The following is a 17,070-nucleotide window of genomic DNA, read 5'->3' as shown; positions in this document are numbered from 1 at the left end:
AAATCAAAGATGATATAAACGGATGGAGGTATAAATGATGTTCTTGGATTAGAAAAATCAATATTGTGAAAATGACTATAGTACCCAAAGCAATCTACAGATTCAATGCAATCCCTATCAAATTACCAGTGGCTTTTTCTACAGAACTAGAACAAAAAAGTCTTAAAATTTGTATGGAGACACAAAAGACCCCGAATAGCCAAAGCAGTCTTGAGGGAAATTAAAAGAGCCGGAGGAATCAGACTTCCTGTCTTCAGACTATCCTACAAAGCTACAGTAATCAACACTATATGGTACTGGCACAAAAAACAGAAATATAGATCAATTGAACAGGATAGAAAGCCCAGAGATAAACCTACGTACCTATGGCTATCAAAAAGACACATTCACCACAATGTTCATTGCAGCACTATTTACAATAGCCAGGTAACGGAAGCAACCTAAATGTCCACAGACAGATGAATGGATAAAGATGTGGTACATATATAAAATGAAATATTACTCAGCCATAAAGAGGAATGAAATTCGGTCATTTGTAGAGATGTCGATGGATCTAGAGACTGTCATACAGAGTGAAGTAAGTCAGAAAGAGAAAAACACTTTGATTATATTAATGCATATATGTGGAACCTAGGAAAATGGTACAAATGAACCGGTTTGCAGGGCAGAAATAGAGACACAGATGTAGAGAACAAACGTATGGACACCGGGAGGATAAAGCCGTGGGGGTGGGTGGTGGGAGGAGTTGGGAGATTGGGATTGACATGTATACATTTATATGTATAAAATAGATAACCAATAAGAACCTGCTGTATAAAAAATAAAATTCAAAAATTAAAATAAATAAAATTTTAAAAAACAGAAAAAAAGTTATTCCCTTCATATACATGTATTTATATGAATGAATTATTTCCAGGCTTATATCTATAAATACAAAAAAGAGGATTGGTGCCGCAGCTGCAGTGGAAGTCTCTGGAAGACCAGGCGGAGGGAGGCCGCACAGAGTGATGCCCAGTGTCACAGACCTGTCGGAGCTGCTGTTTGTTAGTTCAAGTCCCGCTCTGAGGTGCTCTGTGTCAGCTCTGAGCGACAGGTGAGCTGGGGGTGCTCTGCAATGAGGGCTATGTGCACGGTTCCTGTGAGCCCAGCCCTGCCGGGGTACCTGTCCAGGGGAGCTCTGTATCCTGGGAGGGGCCTGACCACGAGAGCCCCGTGGGCTGCTGGGGACCTGGTAAAGGATGTCAGGACAATGAAGCCACCGAGGATATACATCCAGTAGTTCCTAATTCCTACACCCTGCTGGTCATTCTACCATCCACCAGGACATGGTATTCTGTATTAGACTTCAATGATGCCTTCTTCTGTATACCATTAGTCCCAGAGTCACAAGAAATCTTGGCTCGTGAGTGGCAGGACTCAACATACAACAAAAACAATACTGCTGGGCCGTCCTGCCCCAAGGGTTCAAAAATTCCCACACCATCTTTGGAGAAACGTTAGCTAAACACCTAAAAGTTCTACCTCTGCAAAAGGGAACCCTCCTTCAATATGCAGACGACATTCTGATCGCCAGCCCTACTAAGGAGGCCTCTGAACTACCTAGCCAATAAAGGATAGAAGGTGTCGAAGAAAAAGGCTTAAATCTCACAGACTAAGGTGACCTGCCTGGGCTTCATTCTCACAGAAGGTCGGAGAAGCCCATCCCAGGAAAGGGAAGAACCCATTTGCAGCCTTACCCCCTTCTAAAACTTGAAGACAGCTTAGGGCAGGTCCTGGGGAGGCCGGGGTTCGCTGCTTCTGGATCCCTAACTACAGTCTACTAGCTGGGCCTCTATATGAAGCACTGAAAGGAAAAGACGATGATCCTTTCGAATAGAATCCAGAAGCGGCCTTTCAAGAGTGGAAAGAGCAGTCAATTCAGACACTCACCCTGGAACTCCCTAATTTAGCTAAACCCTTTGAACGTTACATCCCCATAGAATGTGAATCGCCCTTGGAGTGTTAGTGCAAAAACCGGGACCACTTGAAATGGAACAACGCAAGAATGCCCTCCAGGTAGGATAAACTACGGTCACCATGGGCTTGGCCCGCCGCTCCGTCCAGCCAGGATACTGGCGGTATCTAAAAACCTGGAAATCAGCAGCCCGCAAATCCAGCTCCCCCCTAAGGGAAAAGGACCCCACGTGGTGATCCTAACCACCCACCATGCCCTGAAGTTGCAGGGGTCGCTCCGTGGGCACACTGACCTCGGGTGAGGAGGCCCTCCAACTCCAACCTCCAGAGAGACAACCGGGGGCAACGGGGCCCCATGACGACTCGTGTGACCATCACTTGACCTGGAGCTTCTCTCAGAAAACAACAAGAGTGTGCCCCAAAAGAGCAGACTACTGCTTGCAGGACTTACGGCACCCAGAGGGGAGCTAATAAGCTTGGCGGGGGAACCGTATATCACGCTGTCACCATAGAAAAGCCTACAGACACCGCGGTGACGGCGGCCAATAAGACCGGCTGGACTCCTGGCTACTTCAAAAGGCCGTTGACTCAGTGGCCGTCATGGTCCTGGATCACCACCGGCCCTGGACTGTCTGGGAGTTGAGCGGGCAGGACTCTGACACCTGGTGCTGTTTGCACGTTAATTCAGGGGCCTAATTGAAGAAAGCGCAGACAGCCGGTCAGAGCATCTAGGCTGGCAGTACAGCCCGCGGGGGAACGCACGCTCTCACCTGTCCATTCTCTGATCAAAATATAAAGTTTTCCTTTGCTTCTGAACCAAACTCAGTCTCGTTCTGTTGGCTCCAGTGACACTGGGCAGGGGGACCCTTATCGGGGCCCACTCTGGAGGATCGGTAACAGAATTTGAGAACATTGTAACTTCAGTGAACAGATGTGTGAGCCAAACTGTAATGAACGTAGAGCAGTGTATAAGGCTCGTGTAAAATAAGATGTTTCTAACACTTCCATTTGATATTTCCATCACTTGATTATAAGCAAGTTCAGTGGAGGGTTATTGTCTTGTCAGCTCAACTTTACAGAAATTAAGTGATTTTTTTCCAAGGCTGTACATCTAATAATCTTGGCTGAAGCTTCAATCTTCTTTTGAATGCTTTTCCATTGAAAATGATACCTCTCTTTCAGCTCCCCCATTTCTGAGGAATATAAAATCTTATAACTTATTGTTACCAAGGGGGAAAGGCAGGGGGAGGGATAAATTAAGAGTCTGGGATTAACACATACACACTGCTATTTATAAAATAGATCATCAACGAGGACCTACTGGATAGCACAGGGAACTACACTCAATGTTTTGTAATAACCTATAAGGGGAAAGAATCTGAAAAAGAATAGATATCTATATCTACATCATCTATCAACGCCAGATAAAATGTAACCTAAGGGTGGCCGATGGTGACCGCTTCTGACCCTCAAGACTTCAATCATCTAAAGCTTGGACTCTGCCTACTGCCCAAGGCCCTCCATGAACACGCATGTACCCATAGCTTAAAACTTCCCCAGTTTGGGGGTTTGGGGAGACACTGTTTTGACAAGATCCCTGGTGTTCTCCTTACTTGCTGCAAGTAATAAATCCCTCCTTCTCCCAATCTTTGGCTGGGTTGTATCTTTTGGCTCGACACCCACCAAGAGGCAAACCCAGTTTTCTGGTAACATCTCTCCATCCAGACCCCCAACCAGCACTCGTGGTCCCACCTTGACAATAATACTACAGTCAGTTGTCTTGCTTCCAACACATGGAAATCATGTTACGTTTCTGTGACCAAAGCTAGGTAAGGGGCAGAAACACTCTCCCCATTTTATCTTGTGAAGCCCCCTCTGCAGATCCATTGTCCTCGAACTTGATGCCTCACTTTAATGGAAAACACTTGCAGGGCTTTTCGGTTTTATTTATATCTCATTTCTGAAGCCTTTTTAGACCTACATTGCTTAAACATACAGATTACTCCTAAGTGCCACTTCTACTTTGAGATTTAAAATTCTCCCAGTGTTTTTTCTAATATACTTATCATTCCATTTGTTGCGTTTAAATCTTTGACCGTATGTTGTTTATTTTGTGTCTCATCAGATTTTAGTTAATTACCTAGTTTTCCCCTGAATAAAGCAATACTCATCCCAAACAGTTCTTGCCAAAACTGGATTTTACAAGGGCGGGAACAGGTGGGCCTAGGAGAGAGTTCGGGAGCACGACTCTCCCGAGGTGGAGGAAAGGTGGAGGAAAGACCCTTGTTCGGGGCACTGGACGGCCACGGCCACCCTAAAGACCCACCGCCCGCTTGAGGCTCCAGGACTAAGACGGGCTGCCTGACGGCGCGCGGAAAAACCAGTCAGGGAAAACCGCGAAGCTGCTCCTGCGCGCTGGAGGCTTCCTTTCAGACACGCGCGGGACCCAGAGCAGCCAATCCCCGAGCGGTGGGGCGGGACCTCCTGCGCGCTCCGCACCCTCCCGGCCGCCTATTGGCGGGACCGCTTCTGTCGCAGCACCGATTGGTGGCTTGCACCTGACGGGGCTTTACAAGCCGGCTCCGCGCCCTTCGCTTCGCCTCACCTCAGGAGTTCGCGAAGCTGCAGGAGCCGGAGCGCGCGCCGGGCCGGGGTGGGCCCTGCGAGGGGACAGCGGGGAGACTGACGGGAACTGCGAAACCCTTATAAACCCTCAGCCCGAGGCCTTCAAATTCCAGGCTGGAAGGCCCCAGATCCCCTCACCCTGAGGGGCTCCAAATCCCGTCAGCTTGGAGGGACCCCGGGTCCTAACCTGAGGGACCTCACATCTCCTCAGCCTCAGGGACCCAAAGTCCCTTCACCCACAGAAACACCAAATCCCCTGATGCTTAGACCCCCCCAAATACCTGGAGTAACCCCTAGAGGTTAGGCGCCCTAAAAATAGCACCCGCAGAGAGGCCAAATTTCCCTACCCTCAGAGGCACTGACTACCCTCAGCCCGGGAACTCTTAACCCCTTCATCCTCAAAGACCCCAGGCACCCTCAGTGTGGGAGAACCTAAAGCCCCTTAAGGAGAGGGCCCCGATTTCCTCAGGCTCAAAGGTCCCAAGTTCTCTCAACCTGTGCCTTCTACATCCCTTCAGCCAAGAGACGCCAGATACCATCAGCCTAAGGGACCCTGAATCCCCTCGGGTCTGAGGAACCCCAATTCCCTTAGCCAGAGTGACCCAAATCTCCTCAGGCTGAGCGATCTGTCCCTTAGACATAGAACGCACGTTTTGCTCAGATTTTTCCGGAGTCCCCAGGTGGAGATCCCCAAAGCCCTTCTTGGAGAAACAGTCCCTGTCCCTCGCTGGAAGAGAGCCCTGGTTGTCAACCTGACCCCAGCCCAGCAGTCCGGGGCTTCCAGGTCTCCTCAGGACTCCCTCAGGCACCCACGGACACAGCCCTCCCAGTGCCTTTCCTCAGGGGGACCAAAGAAACCGAATCTAGTTCACGTTAGGCTGTCGTGGCTGGCGAGGATCCGTCCACCCCATCAATACCCTCCACACCCTCTAATCCTTGCCGGGGTCCTCACACCTTCCTGCTCGGGACACCCCAGCCGAGGAACACAGACCTAGCTCTGGGCAGGGGCCTGGGCTACCTCAGCACCTTCCCCTTCCACAGGCACCTTGGCCTCGAGGCGGTCCCAGGCCCATGAGCACCGACAGGTGGCCGGAGGACAGCACTGAGGGAGATGCTGGGAGAACAGCGGGGAAGCCCACGGTGAGCGGTGGAGGAGGCAGAGCCTGGCTCTAGGCCGGCTCTACAGGAGGGACAAGGAGCCGGTCCCTGGAGGGCCGCAGACTCCTGGCCCGCACCGCTGGGTGACCTTCTCTGTGAAGGTACACAGGATGGGGGCGCCGGGTCCTGTCTAAGATGGTGGGGCGGGGCGGGGTGGGGGGGACAGGACACTAGAGCATCGTCAACTGCTGTGTGTCCAGGGAGAGTTAGGAAAATGCTCAGTGTTTGCTCAGTGAAGCAGGACACGGTCGGGAAGGAAAACCTTCATCCTTGTCTCACAGAGACCACCCAGCGGCCTCAGGCTACACCCTGCACAAGGTGGAGGAGAGGGCCCAGCTCTAAGTTCTGACTTAGATTAGTAAGTCACTGATGAAATCGATTATTCTCTCTAGGCCAAAGATGCTTTCAAAGACATTTCCATATACTTCTCCAAGGAAGAATGGACAGAGATGGGAGAATGGGAAAAAGTCCGATATAGGAATGTGAAAAAGAACTATGAAGCACTGATTACTATAGGTAACGGGAAACGCCGGGTGCCTGGGAGCCTGGGAAGCGTGAACCAGGTCTTCGGTCTCAGTGTCAGCTTGGCTGTCTCTGAGATGGCTTCATCTGCTCACAGTCGCCTTCCGTGTGGAGACCAACCTGCAGGAAATGTGTGTTCTTCTGTATTCAGTGTGGGCCTGGCCCTGGCAGCGCAGAGCTCACCCCTTGCCTGGTTCCAGACTCTCCCAGCCCATCCTACCAAGTCACACTGACTCTGTGGCACTTTCCATCGCCTCTGGGCTTTGTTCCTCCTTCCAGCTCTTCCCTTTTGGAACCAAGATTTTGCTCCTTTGCAGGTCTCAGAGCCCCTCGGCCAGCTTTCATGTGTCACCGCAGGCAGGCCATCAGAGCCCAGGTGGGTGACCCTGAGGATTCTGATGAAGAATGGACTCCAAGGCAGCAAGGTGAGGGGCCAGGAAGATTTAGAGGTGTCTTCCTGAAAACAACCTGGGTTTGGGTCTCAGCTGCGTCTCAGGCATTAGCAAAAAAAAAAAAAAAAAAAAAAACCCATAATTTTTCACCCAACAAGCAAGATGCAAAACAGAATATTATACAGTAAGAGACTATCCATATAAAGTTTTTAAATATGTAAAATAATTAGCCTCCCCTTCTCTGCCATCCGACGTGCGGTTGACTCTGCTCCTCACCATGTCTTCTCACAAGACTTTCACGATCGAGCGATTCCTGGGCCAGAAACCAAAGGAGAATCGTCCCATTCCCCAGTGGACTCAAATGAAAACTGGTAATAAAACCAGGTACAGCTCCAAGAGAAGACACTGGAGAAGAACCAAGCTGGGTCTATAGGGAGCCACCCATGAGGTGGCACATGTATTTATGCTGTGGAAGGTCACTTGCATCTTACCATATCACTCTGAAAGCATCACTACTATCTGGACAAATGCATCCATTTGTTTTATTGGGAAAAAATGATTTTTCTCCTTGTGTCAGTGTTTCTGCATTAGTGCTTTGGCTCAGTAATAAATATGAGACCTTTTGTTGGAAAATATATATATATATTGTTTATAGGCACATTAAAAGGCCGTAAATGTATAAAAATTTGAATGTGAATAAGAAGTACCAAATTCATCACCAAAGGAGTAAGGGCTGGCAGGTGGCCTCATTGTGTCTTGGTTAGTTTTTTGTTTGTTTTTATTTTGTTTTTGAATTTTGAAACAGAAATTAAAAGACCCGCAGTGGTTGTGGCAGAATGGTGACATAAGACTGAATGGAGGTGGATGTATAGGTTTTCCAGTATAATTCTCAATAGTTTTCTCTCTCTTTTTTTTTTCGCTGCGTTGGGTCTTCGTTGCTGCATGCGGGGTTTCTCTAATTGCGGCGAGAGGGGGCTCTCTTCTTTGCAGTGCGTGGGCTCCTCGTTGCAGTGGCTTCTCTTGTTGTGGAACACGGGCTCTAGGCGCGCAGGCTTTGGTAGTTTCACCATGCGGGCTCAGTAGTTGTGGCAAACGAGCTTAGTTGCTCTGCGGCATGTGGGATCTTCCCGGACCAGGGCTCGAACCCGTGTCCCTTGCATTGGCAGGTGGATTCTTAACCACTGCGCCACCAGGGAAGTCCCGAGTGCATAGAAAGATTTTTGAGTGTTGATTTTGTATCCTGCAACTTTGCTAAATTCTTTTTTTAGTTCTAACAGTGTTTTCTGTGGCATATTAGAGATTTTCTGCACATAAAATCATGTCATCTGTGAACAAACCTAATTTTACTTCTTTCTTTCCAAATTGCAGGCCTTTTGATCCCTTTTCTTATCTAATTCCCTGGCTAGGACTTCTAGTACTATGTTGAATAGAAGTGGTGAGAGTGGGCATCCTTTCCTGTTTTTCCTGATCTTAGAAGAGATCGCTTTTTCCACCAATCAGTATGATGTTAGAGGTGGGCTCTTCATATATGACCTTTATTATATTGAGGTAACGTCCTTCTACTCCTACTTTGTTGAGTATTTTTGTCATGAAGTAAATGTATTAGATACTTTATGAACATAGGATGAAGCACAGATGAGGTTTATGTCTATTTTTTTTTTAATTTTAAGGAAACTGTGATGCTCCCACTGGAAGCATAGGCATTGATGATACAGAAATCATTTTCCATTCCCCCTTTGGTAATCCTTGCACTTGTCACTCTCTGGTTCAGAATTCTGTGTCCTTAATTCAGATGCCCAGAGTTTGGAAACATTTACCAACCAAAACACTGATTTCTCATCATCTTTTAGTTAAACCTTCTTGGGTGGCCTTCAGAGTGGAGCACAGTAAACACCAGAAGGTAAGTATTTCCCAAATCCTGTTGACAAGAAAACCTTCCTCATGGATCCAATCACAGGTAAGAATAGGAGAATACACAGAGTATCCTAGAAACTGCTGCTTCCTTTCATGATTCTTTAGCACAATGTCTGATATCATCATCATTTTTATAGTTAATAAGAATAGCAACAGTAGTAGGTTGTTCTATTTTCACGTTATTTTCATAATACTTCAGGCTCTATTTTAAGCACTTTACATGAATAAACACTTTAAACCTTAAAACAATCCTGTAGTACCTACAGGTAGTGTAACTATCACCATTTATATTGAATAGATCAAGAAACCGAGGTAAAGGAGTGTTTGAGTATATGCCTGAGATCACAGTATCACTGGTAGTGCAATCTCATCCAAAGCTCCTTCTCTAAAACACTTACAAGCTGAGTAGAACTTCCATAGTTTTATAAAGTTTACACTGTCTTATTCATACATACATCTTTATATCATTCACCTGACGGGTGATTTCAACCACAGTTCTTTTCTGCTACGCCAAAGTGAGTGACATGCTAAGACCATCTGACTAAGGGAAGCTTACAGATCTGTAGGCAATTTGTAGAGTGGATTGTCCGAGACGAAGAAGGAGATGGACCCCCAACCTCAGAGCCTGCTACTCTAATAAGAGGAAGCAGCTCCCAGCCCTGACTAGCTTCAAGTTTGATCACTGAAAACGACAAATAAGAAAATAACTTTAGGACTTCATATAGGTTACCCGCGTTTCAACAGAAACTCATCCCTCTGGAACTGATTTCAAATGCTCATTCTTGCAGGAGAAAGTAACAGCTCCTTCCTCCGGGCTCTAATTAGGCAACTGTCACGTTTGGAATCATTTGCTTAGCCTGCCCCTGCGTTGCAAGCTTTGAGAGCCTGCTCCATACCCGTTTCTTCTCAGAAGGCCCAGGCCCAGCTCAAGGCCCCTGAGGGCCCCCTGGAGGTTTTCTGAATGCGTGACTCCACATTTAAACATTCACCTAGAAGTAAGAGGGTCAAGGAGTGCTGAAGATAGTATCTGTGAGCTAGATTTCAAATAGGGAGACAGTTGAGGGGGTGAAGTGATAGCAGGGCTGGACTCTCACGTTCACACTGTACTACATATCAGTAGCTCACAAAACAATTTGGTGAATGTTACTAAATTTCATGTCCACTGTGACGTTAAGAATTAGCATGTATACCAATTTATGGTTCAGGAAACTGAGGAGAACTAGCTAGTCGTACAGCCTTATTCAAGCAGAATCGATGGGAACCAGCTACTGATTCCAAACATTCTCTCTAGGATATGGCAACCTGCAACGTTCAGCATCATTTTCTTTATTGTCTAGATAAGTTTCTGCCGTACCATTTCTTTGTTCTCTTCCCGATCTCACTGCTCTGTCACCTCATTTTCCAGAAGTGTTTTGTCCCCTCTGTACTTTTCCACATTTCCTCGTCCATCAGAGGTCCACTAATTAATAAAAGACCCCCTCTTTTTTTCTATAAGCCCTTACCCCCCGCTTCTTTCCCAGGCTTTGTTGATTCTTCCCAATTATTCTCCCTGACTCGCTCTCACTTTTCTGGAGAAATTTGAGAGAAAGTTGAAGGGAAGGAACCTTAAGATATGGGTTCTAGTCTTGATTCACTACCCACTTAGGCCCTTTATTTACGCTCTAGTGTTCAGACTCCACCCGCCCCGGGTATTTCCAAGGGTTGTTGGAGTATTAACTAAAGTCATGCATGTAAAAATACTTCATAAGCCCTAAAGAACTAAAGAAATACATGTTGTCTTTCACTATGTGACTCTCCCGTTGAAGGCAGTGCCCCCGATGCCATTAAGTAATGAATCTAGTTTGAAGAAATTGCCAGGAGCAGCGCAACTGCAGAAGGCAAGTGGCCCTGCGCAGGCCCAGAGCCCAGCGCCCCCTCCCGGAGCAGCAAGCACCTCTGCATGGCACACTAGACAAAAGCTGGGTGAGAGAAAATAACTTGGGGGCTTTAGTCCCTCTAATTCTTCTAGAAACGCTGATTAGTATGGCCTAGGTGTGTGGGGTGGACTTGGGGTAGGCGTGGGTTTAGGCTGGACTGATCTGAGACCTGAAGTTAGCACTGGGGCCTTGGGAAAATCTTACATGTCTTCTGAGGTCCTGATTGCTAATCTCTAAAGTAAACATAAGGATACATAACTCGTATAGTGTTTGAAAACATTAAATTAATTATAAAAGTACGGACACATACACGTTCAAAAATCCATCTGTGATAATAGTGACCATGCTTTCTTAGTTAGGGCCTCTGCTCAATGCCTAACATGTAATGTGCCTTAACCAATATTTCCTGAATGAGTAAATGTGTCAATGAACCATCTTCTAAGTAGAAAGGCTGGGAAGTTAAACCTAATAATGGGAAGAACAGGAAGCTAACATTGAACTGGGCGTCTGTAGTCAGTGCGGAGCCTCGGTCTGTCTGAACCAGTAGCTAAACGGGGGGGAAACAAAGTATACACAAGGACAGGCGATGATTTGATGGAAGGGGATTTCACATTTTATGATAAAACAGGGACCAACACTCCAGACCCCACCAACCTTGCTTACCTACTCTTCTCCAACTTAGAACGCAGAGCAAAGCAGATTGAAGTGAAGATGTATAGCCTACGAGAAAGAAAGGGCCACGTGTACCAAGAGGTCAGCGAGCCCCAGGATGACGACTACCTCTGTGAGTGACCCCACTGGCCCATTACAGAGAAGGCTGTTATGTCTTGCTACAATAACCTCACCTTAGCATTTAGTCCCCAGATCATCCCCTTTGTCTAGTGACTTGGGGTACAGGATTGAGGCCAAATGACATGAGCGCCCCGGTTCTTTCTGAAGGTCTTTACAACCAGGAACACGCACTGTATCTTCCCTAATCCCTGTCGCTCTCGCCTCCAGATTGTGAGAAGTGTCAGAACTTCTTCATTGACAGCTGTGCTGCTCACGGGGCCCCTTCATTTGTAAAGGACAGTGCAGTGGAGAAGGGGCATCCCAACCGCTCAGCCCTCACTCTGCCCCCCGGATTAAGTATCAGACCATCAGGCATCCCTGAGGCTGGGCTTGGAGTATGGAACGAGGCATCCGATCTGCCGTTGGGTCTGCACTTTGGCCCCTATGAGGGCCAGATCACAGAAGATGAAGAGGCCGCCAACAGTGGATACTCCTGGCTGGTGAGAAACACCCACCTCTTCCCCTGTCCTCTGGCCTCCACATCCCTTCTGTGGATGGGGCGGGGGGGCCTCACGTTCAACATGCTAGGACGTGGATGGGGGCAACACGGTTAGCTCTGTGTACTGACTGCACTTTGCATGAACACGGAACTTCTACTTAAAGATCAGAGGCCAGGTGGGAGCACGGTGGTACAGGCACAAAGAAGCGGCTCCTCCCGTGCGGGGCCCTTGGCCTGAGCGGATAAATAGACTCAGACGTGAGGATGGTGATTAAGGAGCTTATTGCGTGGTCACGATTGGCAGTTGCATCCATGTAGGCTGAAGAGCATTGATGACAGCAGAGTGAAATAATTCTTCTATCACCTCCCACCAAAAAAAAAAAAAAAAAAAAAGAAAAAAGGCTTTAACTTCTTTTTCTGACACTCAGATCACCAAAGGGAGAAACTGCTACGAGTATGTGGATGGAAAGGACACGTCCTGGGCCAACTGGATGAGGTAAGTCCAGTAGGTTTCCAGGTTCCAGAGAGGACACTCATCTCTCTCAAGCCCATGTCCCTTTCCTTCTCAGACTGCCCCCCTCAATGGTTTTTACATCTTCTGTCCCTCTTTTTTCTCCATACAATGCTCTTTCATTTCAAGAGACGTCAGAAAAAAGGAACTAAAAATATAGTATGTGTCCTCAAAATACGTCTCTGTGCTCAAGAAAACTGGGGTACTTGAAAACAACTTGAGGAGTCTAGATTCACCAGGGACACTTATTTACCTAATTAACACTTATCAAGCACTTACTATTATGCTCCAGTTTAGAAAATGGAGTCCATTACTTAAACAGATCACATCACCCATGTCCTTACGGAGGACACACTGCAGACAGACATTAAGCAATTGATTTTAGGAACATTTAATCATAATTTTCCTATTTTTCAAGAAGTGCACAGCACCACCATAACCTAACGGGAGGTACCTTTAGTCTGTGAGGGCAGCCACCTTCCCAGCCTTGCTTCCAGTGAGAACTGGGTTCTGAAGCCAGGAGACAAACAGACTGCAGGATGGTTGTGAGCAGCCCCTTTCTCTAAGGTCCCCTCCTTTCATCAGGGGAGGCAGAAAATGAATAAACTACTATTGTTCTGTGTTTCGAGCTAAGTCAGAGACCTCTCCAAGTTTCTACAGGAACCTGGGGGAGGCAAGTGAATGGGGGGCCCTGGATGCACGTGGGGAGACTGGAGACAGGCCTCTCGAGAGAACATAGGCTGGGGCTGAGTGCTGAGGGATCTGTGCTAAACTAGAAGCACCAAGTTCTGTGGAATAAAAACAGAACTTCATTGAGAGTTTAGAGGTCACCAGTTTTACGGCCAATCCAGGTGGAGACAGGTCTGGAATTGGGCTTTGGAAAACAGATAAGTAGGTAAGGAGAGAAAAGCAATCTGGCCTGGATGGGCAACAGCATCTGGAGATAGGGATTCACAGGAAAAGCTCGAAGGCGTGAGCAGCAGGTTCCCACGCAGCAGCGGCAGCAGCTGGGCCAGCACCAGGCCGCAACGGCAAGAAGCTGGCTTGGGTCTGACAGGTGGAGGGAACCCATCGCCTGCGCTTTCTGTCCCTTTCTCTGCCCCAACGCCAGGTATGTGAACTGTGCCCGGGATGAGGAAGAGCAGAACCTGGTGGCCTTCCAGTATCACAGGCAGATCTTCTACCGGACCTGCCGGGTGGTCAGGCCGGGCTGTGAACTGCTGGTCTGGTACGGGGACGAGTACAGCCAGGAGCTCGGCATCCCGCGGGGCAGCGGGTGGAAGAGCCAGCTCGTGGCGGCGGGCAGAGGTGGGTGCCAGCGCTCTTCCAACGCAAAGCAAGAAGCACTCCTGGGGAGCTTTCATGGTCCGGCTCTCCATCAGGGTAAACTCCAGTCTGGAGTCAGCAAAGTTTCAATTAAGATGCTTCAGAAATTGATCCATAAGCCTTTGACTCTTAGGGAAACTTTTTATATTAAAATTTTTTTCTTCTAGTTTTTTTAATCCCTCATGCAAAAAATATATAACATCATATAGGGCTGAAAGGCTTAGAGGAAAAAAACAAGTTTTCGAGCACCCACCAGCTCTCTCACCTTTAGCCATTTCTTCTTCATCTCCTCCATATTTCTAGATGATATGTGTACATGCTGATTTGCATTCAGTCACCACTTCGGTTCGTTGTCACATGAGTTCATACACTGTGCCAGACAGGGCTCCACGAACTGGAAATAGAGATTGAACAGGACGGTCAGAATCACTGCCCTAGAGCAGCACGTGCCTCATACCAGACAGCAATTAGTGCTCTGAGGAAAAGCAGCCCAGAAAAAGTGCCTTGGGTCACTGTGAGTGGAGGGGTGGGGCGTGGCGCTCTCCAGAGACAGCATTTGTGGGCAAAGTGTTCCAGGCAGGGGAACGGCCAGTGCCGCAGCACCAGGGCAGGAAAGAGAGGCCATGCAGGTGGCCAAAGAAGGGAGCACCGAGGGAGAGGAAGCAGGCTGGACAGAACACGGAGGCCTCAGGGCCTGTGCTCCACGCACAGACATGGGGGTCCCCCTGGGTGACGTGAAACAACCGTGCGGTTTTCAGCTGCAGGGGGCATGTTCTCTGCTCTAAGATGATGCTTTGGCTCATTTTTTGGAAAGAGATAGCAGTGGGGAATCCGCTCAGAGGTCAGTTCATCACCAGGTGAGAGGGGAGAGCGGACTGGCTGAAGAAGGGCAGGAGCTGGGGTGTATTTTTAAACAGGACTTCCTACTGCATTTTAAACGGACTAAGCCTGACTGAAATCAATGAGGTGTGAATACTCGTGAGGCTTTCTGAGCAAGGACGTAATTTCATTTTCCACTTTATGGAAAACTGAGAGAGAAGCAATTCATGACCTAATTGGGGCATCAGGAGCCAGAGTCCGTTAGTCAGTGGGACCTGGACCACTCGGTCTTGTCCAATCTGAATCCCACTTCCTCACAGAGATTCAGACACAATGGCTGCTCAACTAATATGTCTCTGTGAATGAGGAGCCTCAAATCCAGCTTTCCTCACAGGTGCCCTAACCACTACCCTACCCTGCCTTCCACATCTGGAGATCTCCAGGATGAGTGCCCCTAACTTAATAAATTCCTTCCCCTCGTAGGAAGTCACTCGGGGCGATTCCACCTATCATCAAGAGTGTTCTCTCCCAACAGGATAGAGTACCTGTGGCCCCTCTGTCACAAAGTGATAGGACTTTTCAGATACTCCTATGTGGGCAAAAGTCACTGCAGTTCCACCTCTTATAAGGAGTGACACTGCCCCTGATGCTACTTGAAGGTCCCTAGTCAGGGCCACAGGTAGAAGAGGCCCTTGATACGGGCTTTCTGGATTTCTGAAGAAGACAGAGTGAGTAAAAATGGAATGGAAAAGTAGACTGTAAAGGCACACTTGTTGGGAGACAGAGCTTGCGCTGTCAACACTGAGATGATTAGTGGTTCAGGCCTTACCGGAGACAAACCATCTACCTGACCAGAAGTTTCCTCTTTCAGCAGACCCAAAGCCCAAGATCCCTCCATGTGGCTCCTGCTCTCTGGCCTTCTCCAGTCAGAAAATCCTCAGCCAACACGTGGAATGCAGTCACCCGTCTCAGGTCCTCCCGAGAACATCTGCAAGAGACCTCGTCCAACCAGAGGATCCCTGCCCAGGCTATCAAAATCGGCAGCAGCAATATTCTGATCCACACAGCTGGAGTAACAAACCTGATTTTCAAGAGGTCCAGGAAAGGTCCAAACCTTTGCTGAAAAGGATAAGGCTGGGGAGGATTTCAAGGGCCTTTTCCTCCTCTCCCAAAGGACAAATGGGGAGCTCTAGGGCACATGAGAGAATGATGGAGGCAGGGCCCAGCACAGGCCAGAAAGTGAACCCAGAGGCCACAGGCAAATTACTCATAGGGGCAGGAGTATCAAGAGTTGTAAAAGTCAAGTACAGAGGCTCTGGGCAAGGCTCCAAGGATAGGTCTAGTCTCACCAAGCACCAGAGGACACAAACAGGGGAGAAGCCCTATGTTTGCGGGGAGTGTGGGCGAGACTTCAGTCGTAAGTCAAGTCTCATCACGCACCAGAGGACACACACAGAGGAGAAGCCCTATGTTTCCGGGGAGTGTGGGCGAGGCTTCAGTCGTAAGTCAAGTCTCATCACGCACCAGAGGACACACACAGAGGAGAAGCCCTATGTTTCCGGGGAGTGTGGGCGAGGCTTCAGTCGTAAGTCAAGTCTCATCACGCACCAGAGGACACACACAGAGGAGAAGCCCTATGTTTCCGGGGAGTGTGGGCGAGGCTTCAGTCGTAAGTCAAGTCTCATCACGCACCAGAGGACACACACAGAGGAGAAGCCCTATGTTTCCGGGGAGTGTGGGCGAGGCTTCAGTCGTAAGTCAAGTCTCATCACGCACCAGAGGACACACACAGAGGAGAAGCCCTATGTTTGCGGGGAGTGTGGGCGAGACTTCAGTCGTAAGTCAAGTCTCATCAGACACCAGAGGACACACACAGGGGAGAAGCCCTATGTTTGCAGGGACGGTGAGGGAGTCATTATCAATAAACCACATCTTAGCCACGGGAGGATAAATGTAGCCACCACATACCTCGGCTCTGAGGGAGCTTCAAAGGAAGTCTATGACCCCTTACATTCCCTAAGAGCGTGATGAGCACAGAAATAACTGGTTCAGTAGATCCTCTGCTTTCATGATAAGAGAGAAGGTAGATAAACAGCAGAGGGTTTCTTAATTGCCCTGGAGATGTTCATACCAATCCCCTTCATGGTTTTTTGGACTCCTGTTTTAATAAATTTTGTCTCCATACAAATCTGAAGCCCAGACTGTGTACCTCATTCCCCCCTTATCACTGAAAGCAGTGGGGTCCAAGAGGGCCACAGAGAACGCATACTCGCAGCCCCGGTCTCCGTAGGAACTGAACCCCTGGAAGGGCATTCTCCCTTGGCCTCTCCTCATTCCTCTCTGGTTTCCTCTGACTTCTGTAGCCTCAAAGGTGAAGGCCTCGTGCATGTGTGGGTGCATGCCTGTGTGCCTGGCTCAATCTGGGGTATCTGGTCTCCCTCGCTCTCTCTTTGCTGTCGCCTCAGGGCCAGCACAGCATGTGGACTCCAGATCCAACCATAGTGGGTCAATTCTCAGCTCTGCCCTCACCAGCTGTGTGACCTATGGCAAGGTGCTCAACCTCTCTGTGCCTCTTTTCTAATCTATAAAATGGGATGGGAGCGCCAGCCTTTTGGTTTGATGGATAAGCACAGGCAGAATCTGGCACAGAGGCTGGCTGAGAGG

At 48.4% G+C, this 17,070-nt stretch overlaps 2 protein-coding genes and 1 long non-coding RNA gene across 3 annotated transcripts; 2 read left to right on the top strand and 1 right to left on the bottom strand.

Annotated features, from left to right (window-relative positions):
• The first annotated feature begins 5,649 nt into the window (after window positions 1-5,649).
• On the top strand, window positions 5,650-16,725 carry PRDM7 (PR/SET domain 7). Its single transcript, XM_024735630.1, has 10 exons — window positions 5,650-5,718; window positions 6,129-6,252; window positions 6,576-6,683; window positions 8,501-8,550; window positions 10,370-10,526; window positions 11,163-11,264; window positions 11,480-11,751; window positions 12,179-12,246; window positions 13,373-13,569; window positions 15,281-16,725. Exons 1-10 carry the CDS (start codon window positions 5,650-5,652, stop codon window positions 16,432-16,434), a joined length of 2,301 nt encoding a protein of 766 aa, XP_024591398.1. The 3' UTR covers window positions 16,435-16,725.
• Window positions 6,928-7,083, top strand: LOC112393401 (60S ribosomal protein L39-like). The gene has a single exon (XM_024735640.1). The coding sequence runs from the start codon at window positions 6,928-6,930 to the stop codon at window positions 7,081-7,083; it is 156 nt and encodes a 51-aa protein (XP_024591408.1).
• Window positions 13,578-15,339, bottom strand: LOC112393405 (uncharacterized). Its single transcript, XR_003001914.1, has 3 exons — window positions 15,254-15,339; window positions 13,853-13,981; window positions 13,578-13,656 (listed from the first exon to the last, which is right to left on the bottom strand). It is a non-coding gene; the product is annotated as an uncharacterized LOC112393405 (long non-coding RNA).
• Window positions 16,726-17,070: the final 345 nt, after the last annotated feature.

The sequence above is a fragment of the Neophocaena asiaeorientalis genome, unplaced genomic scaffold (genome assembly GCF_003031525.2).
Source record: "Neophocaena asiaeorientalis asiaeorientalis breed wild unplaced genomic scaffold, Neophocaena_asiaeorientalis_V1.1 scaffold40, whole genome shotgun sequence".
Classification (NCBI taxonomy): Eukaryota; Metazoa; Chordata; class Mammalia; order Artiodactyla; family Phocoenidae; genus Neophocaena; species Neophocaena asiaeorientalis.
Note: the sequence above shows the minus strand (reverse complement) of the source record. Positions and strands in the feature narration are given on the sequence as shown.

Coding starts and splice junctions, on each gene's coding strand:
- PRDM7 (XM_024735630.1), top strand. CDS start 5,650: ATGAGCACCGACAGGTGGCCGGAGGACAGCACTGAGGGAGATGCTGGG. Junction 10,527..11,162: donor GCACACTAGACAAAAGCTGG/GTGAGAGAAAAT, acceptor TCTCCAACTTAG/AACGCAGAGCAAAGCAGATT. Junction 11,752..12,178: donor ACAGTGGATACTCCTGGCTG/GTGAGAAACACC, acceptor TCTGACACTCAG/ATCACCAAAGGGAGAAACTG.
- LOC112393401 (XM_024735640.1), top strand. CDS start 6,928: ATGTCTTCTCACAAGACTTTCACGATCGAGCGATTCCTGGGCCAGAAA.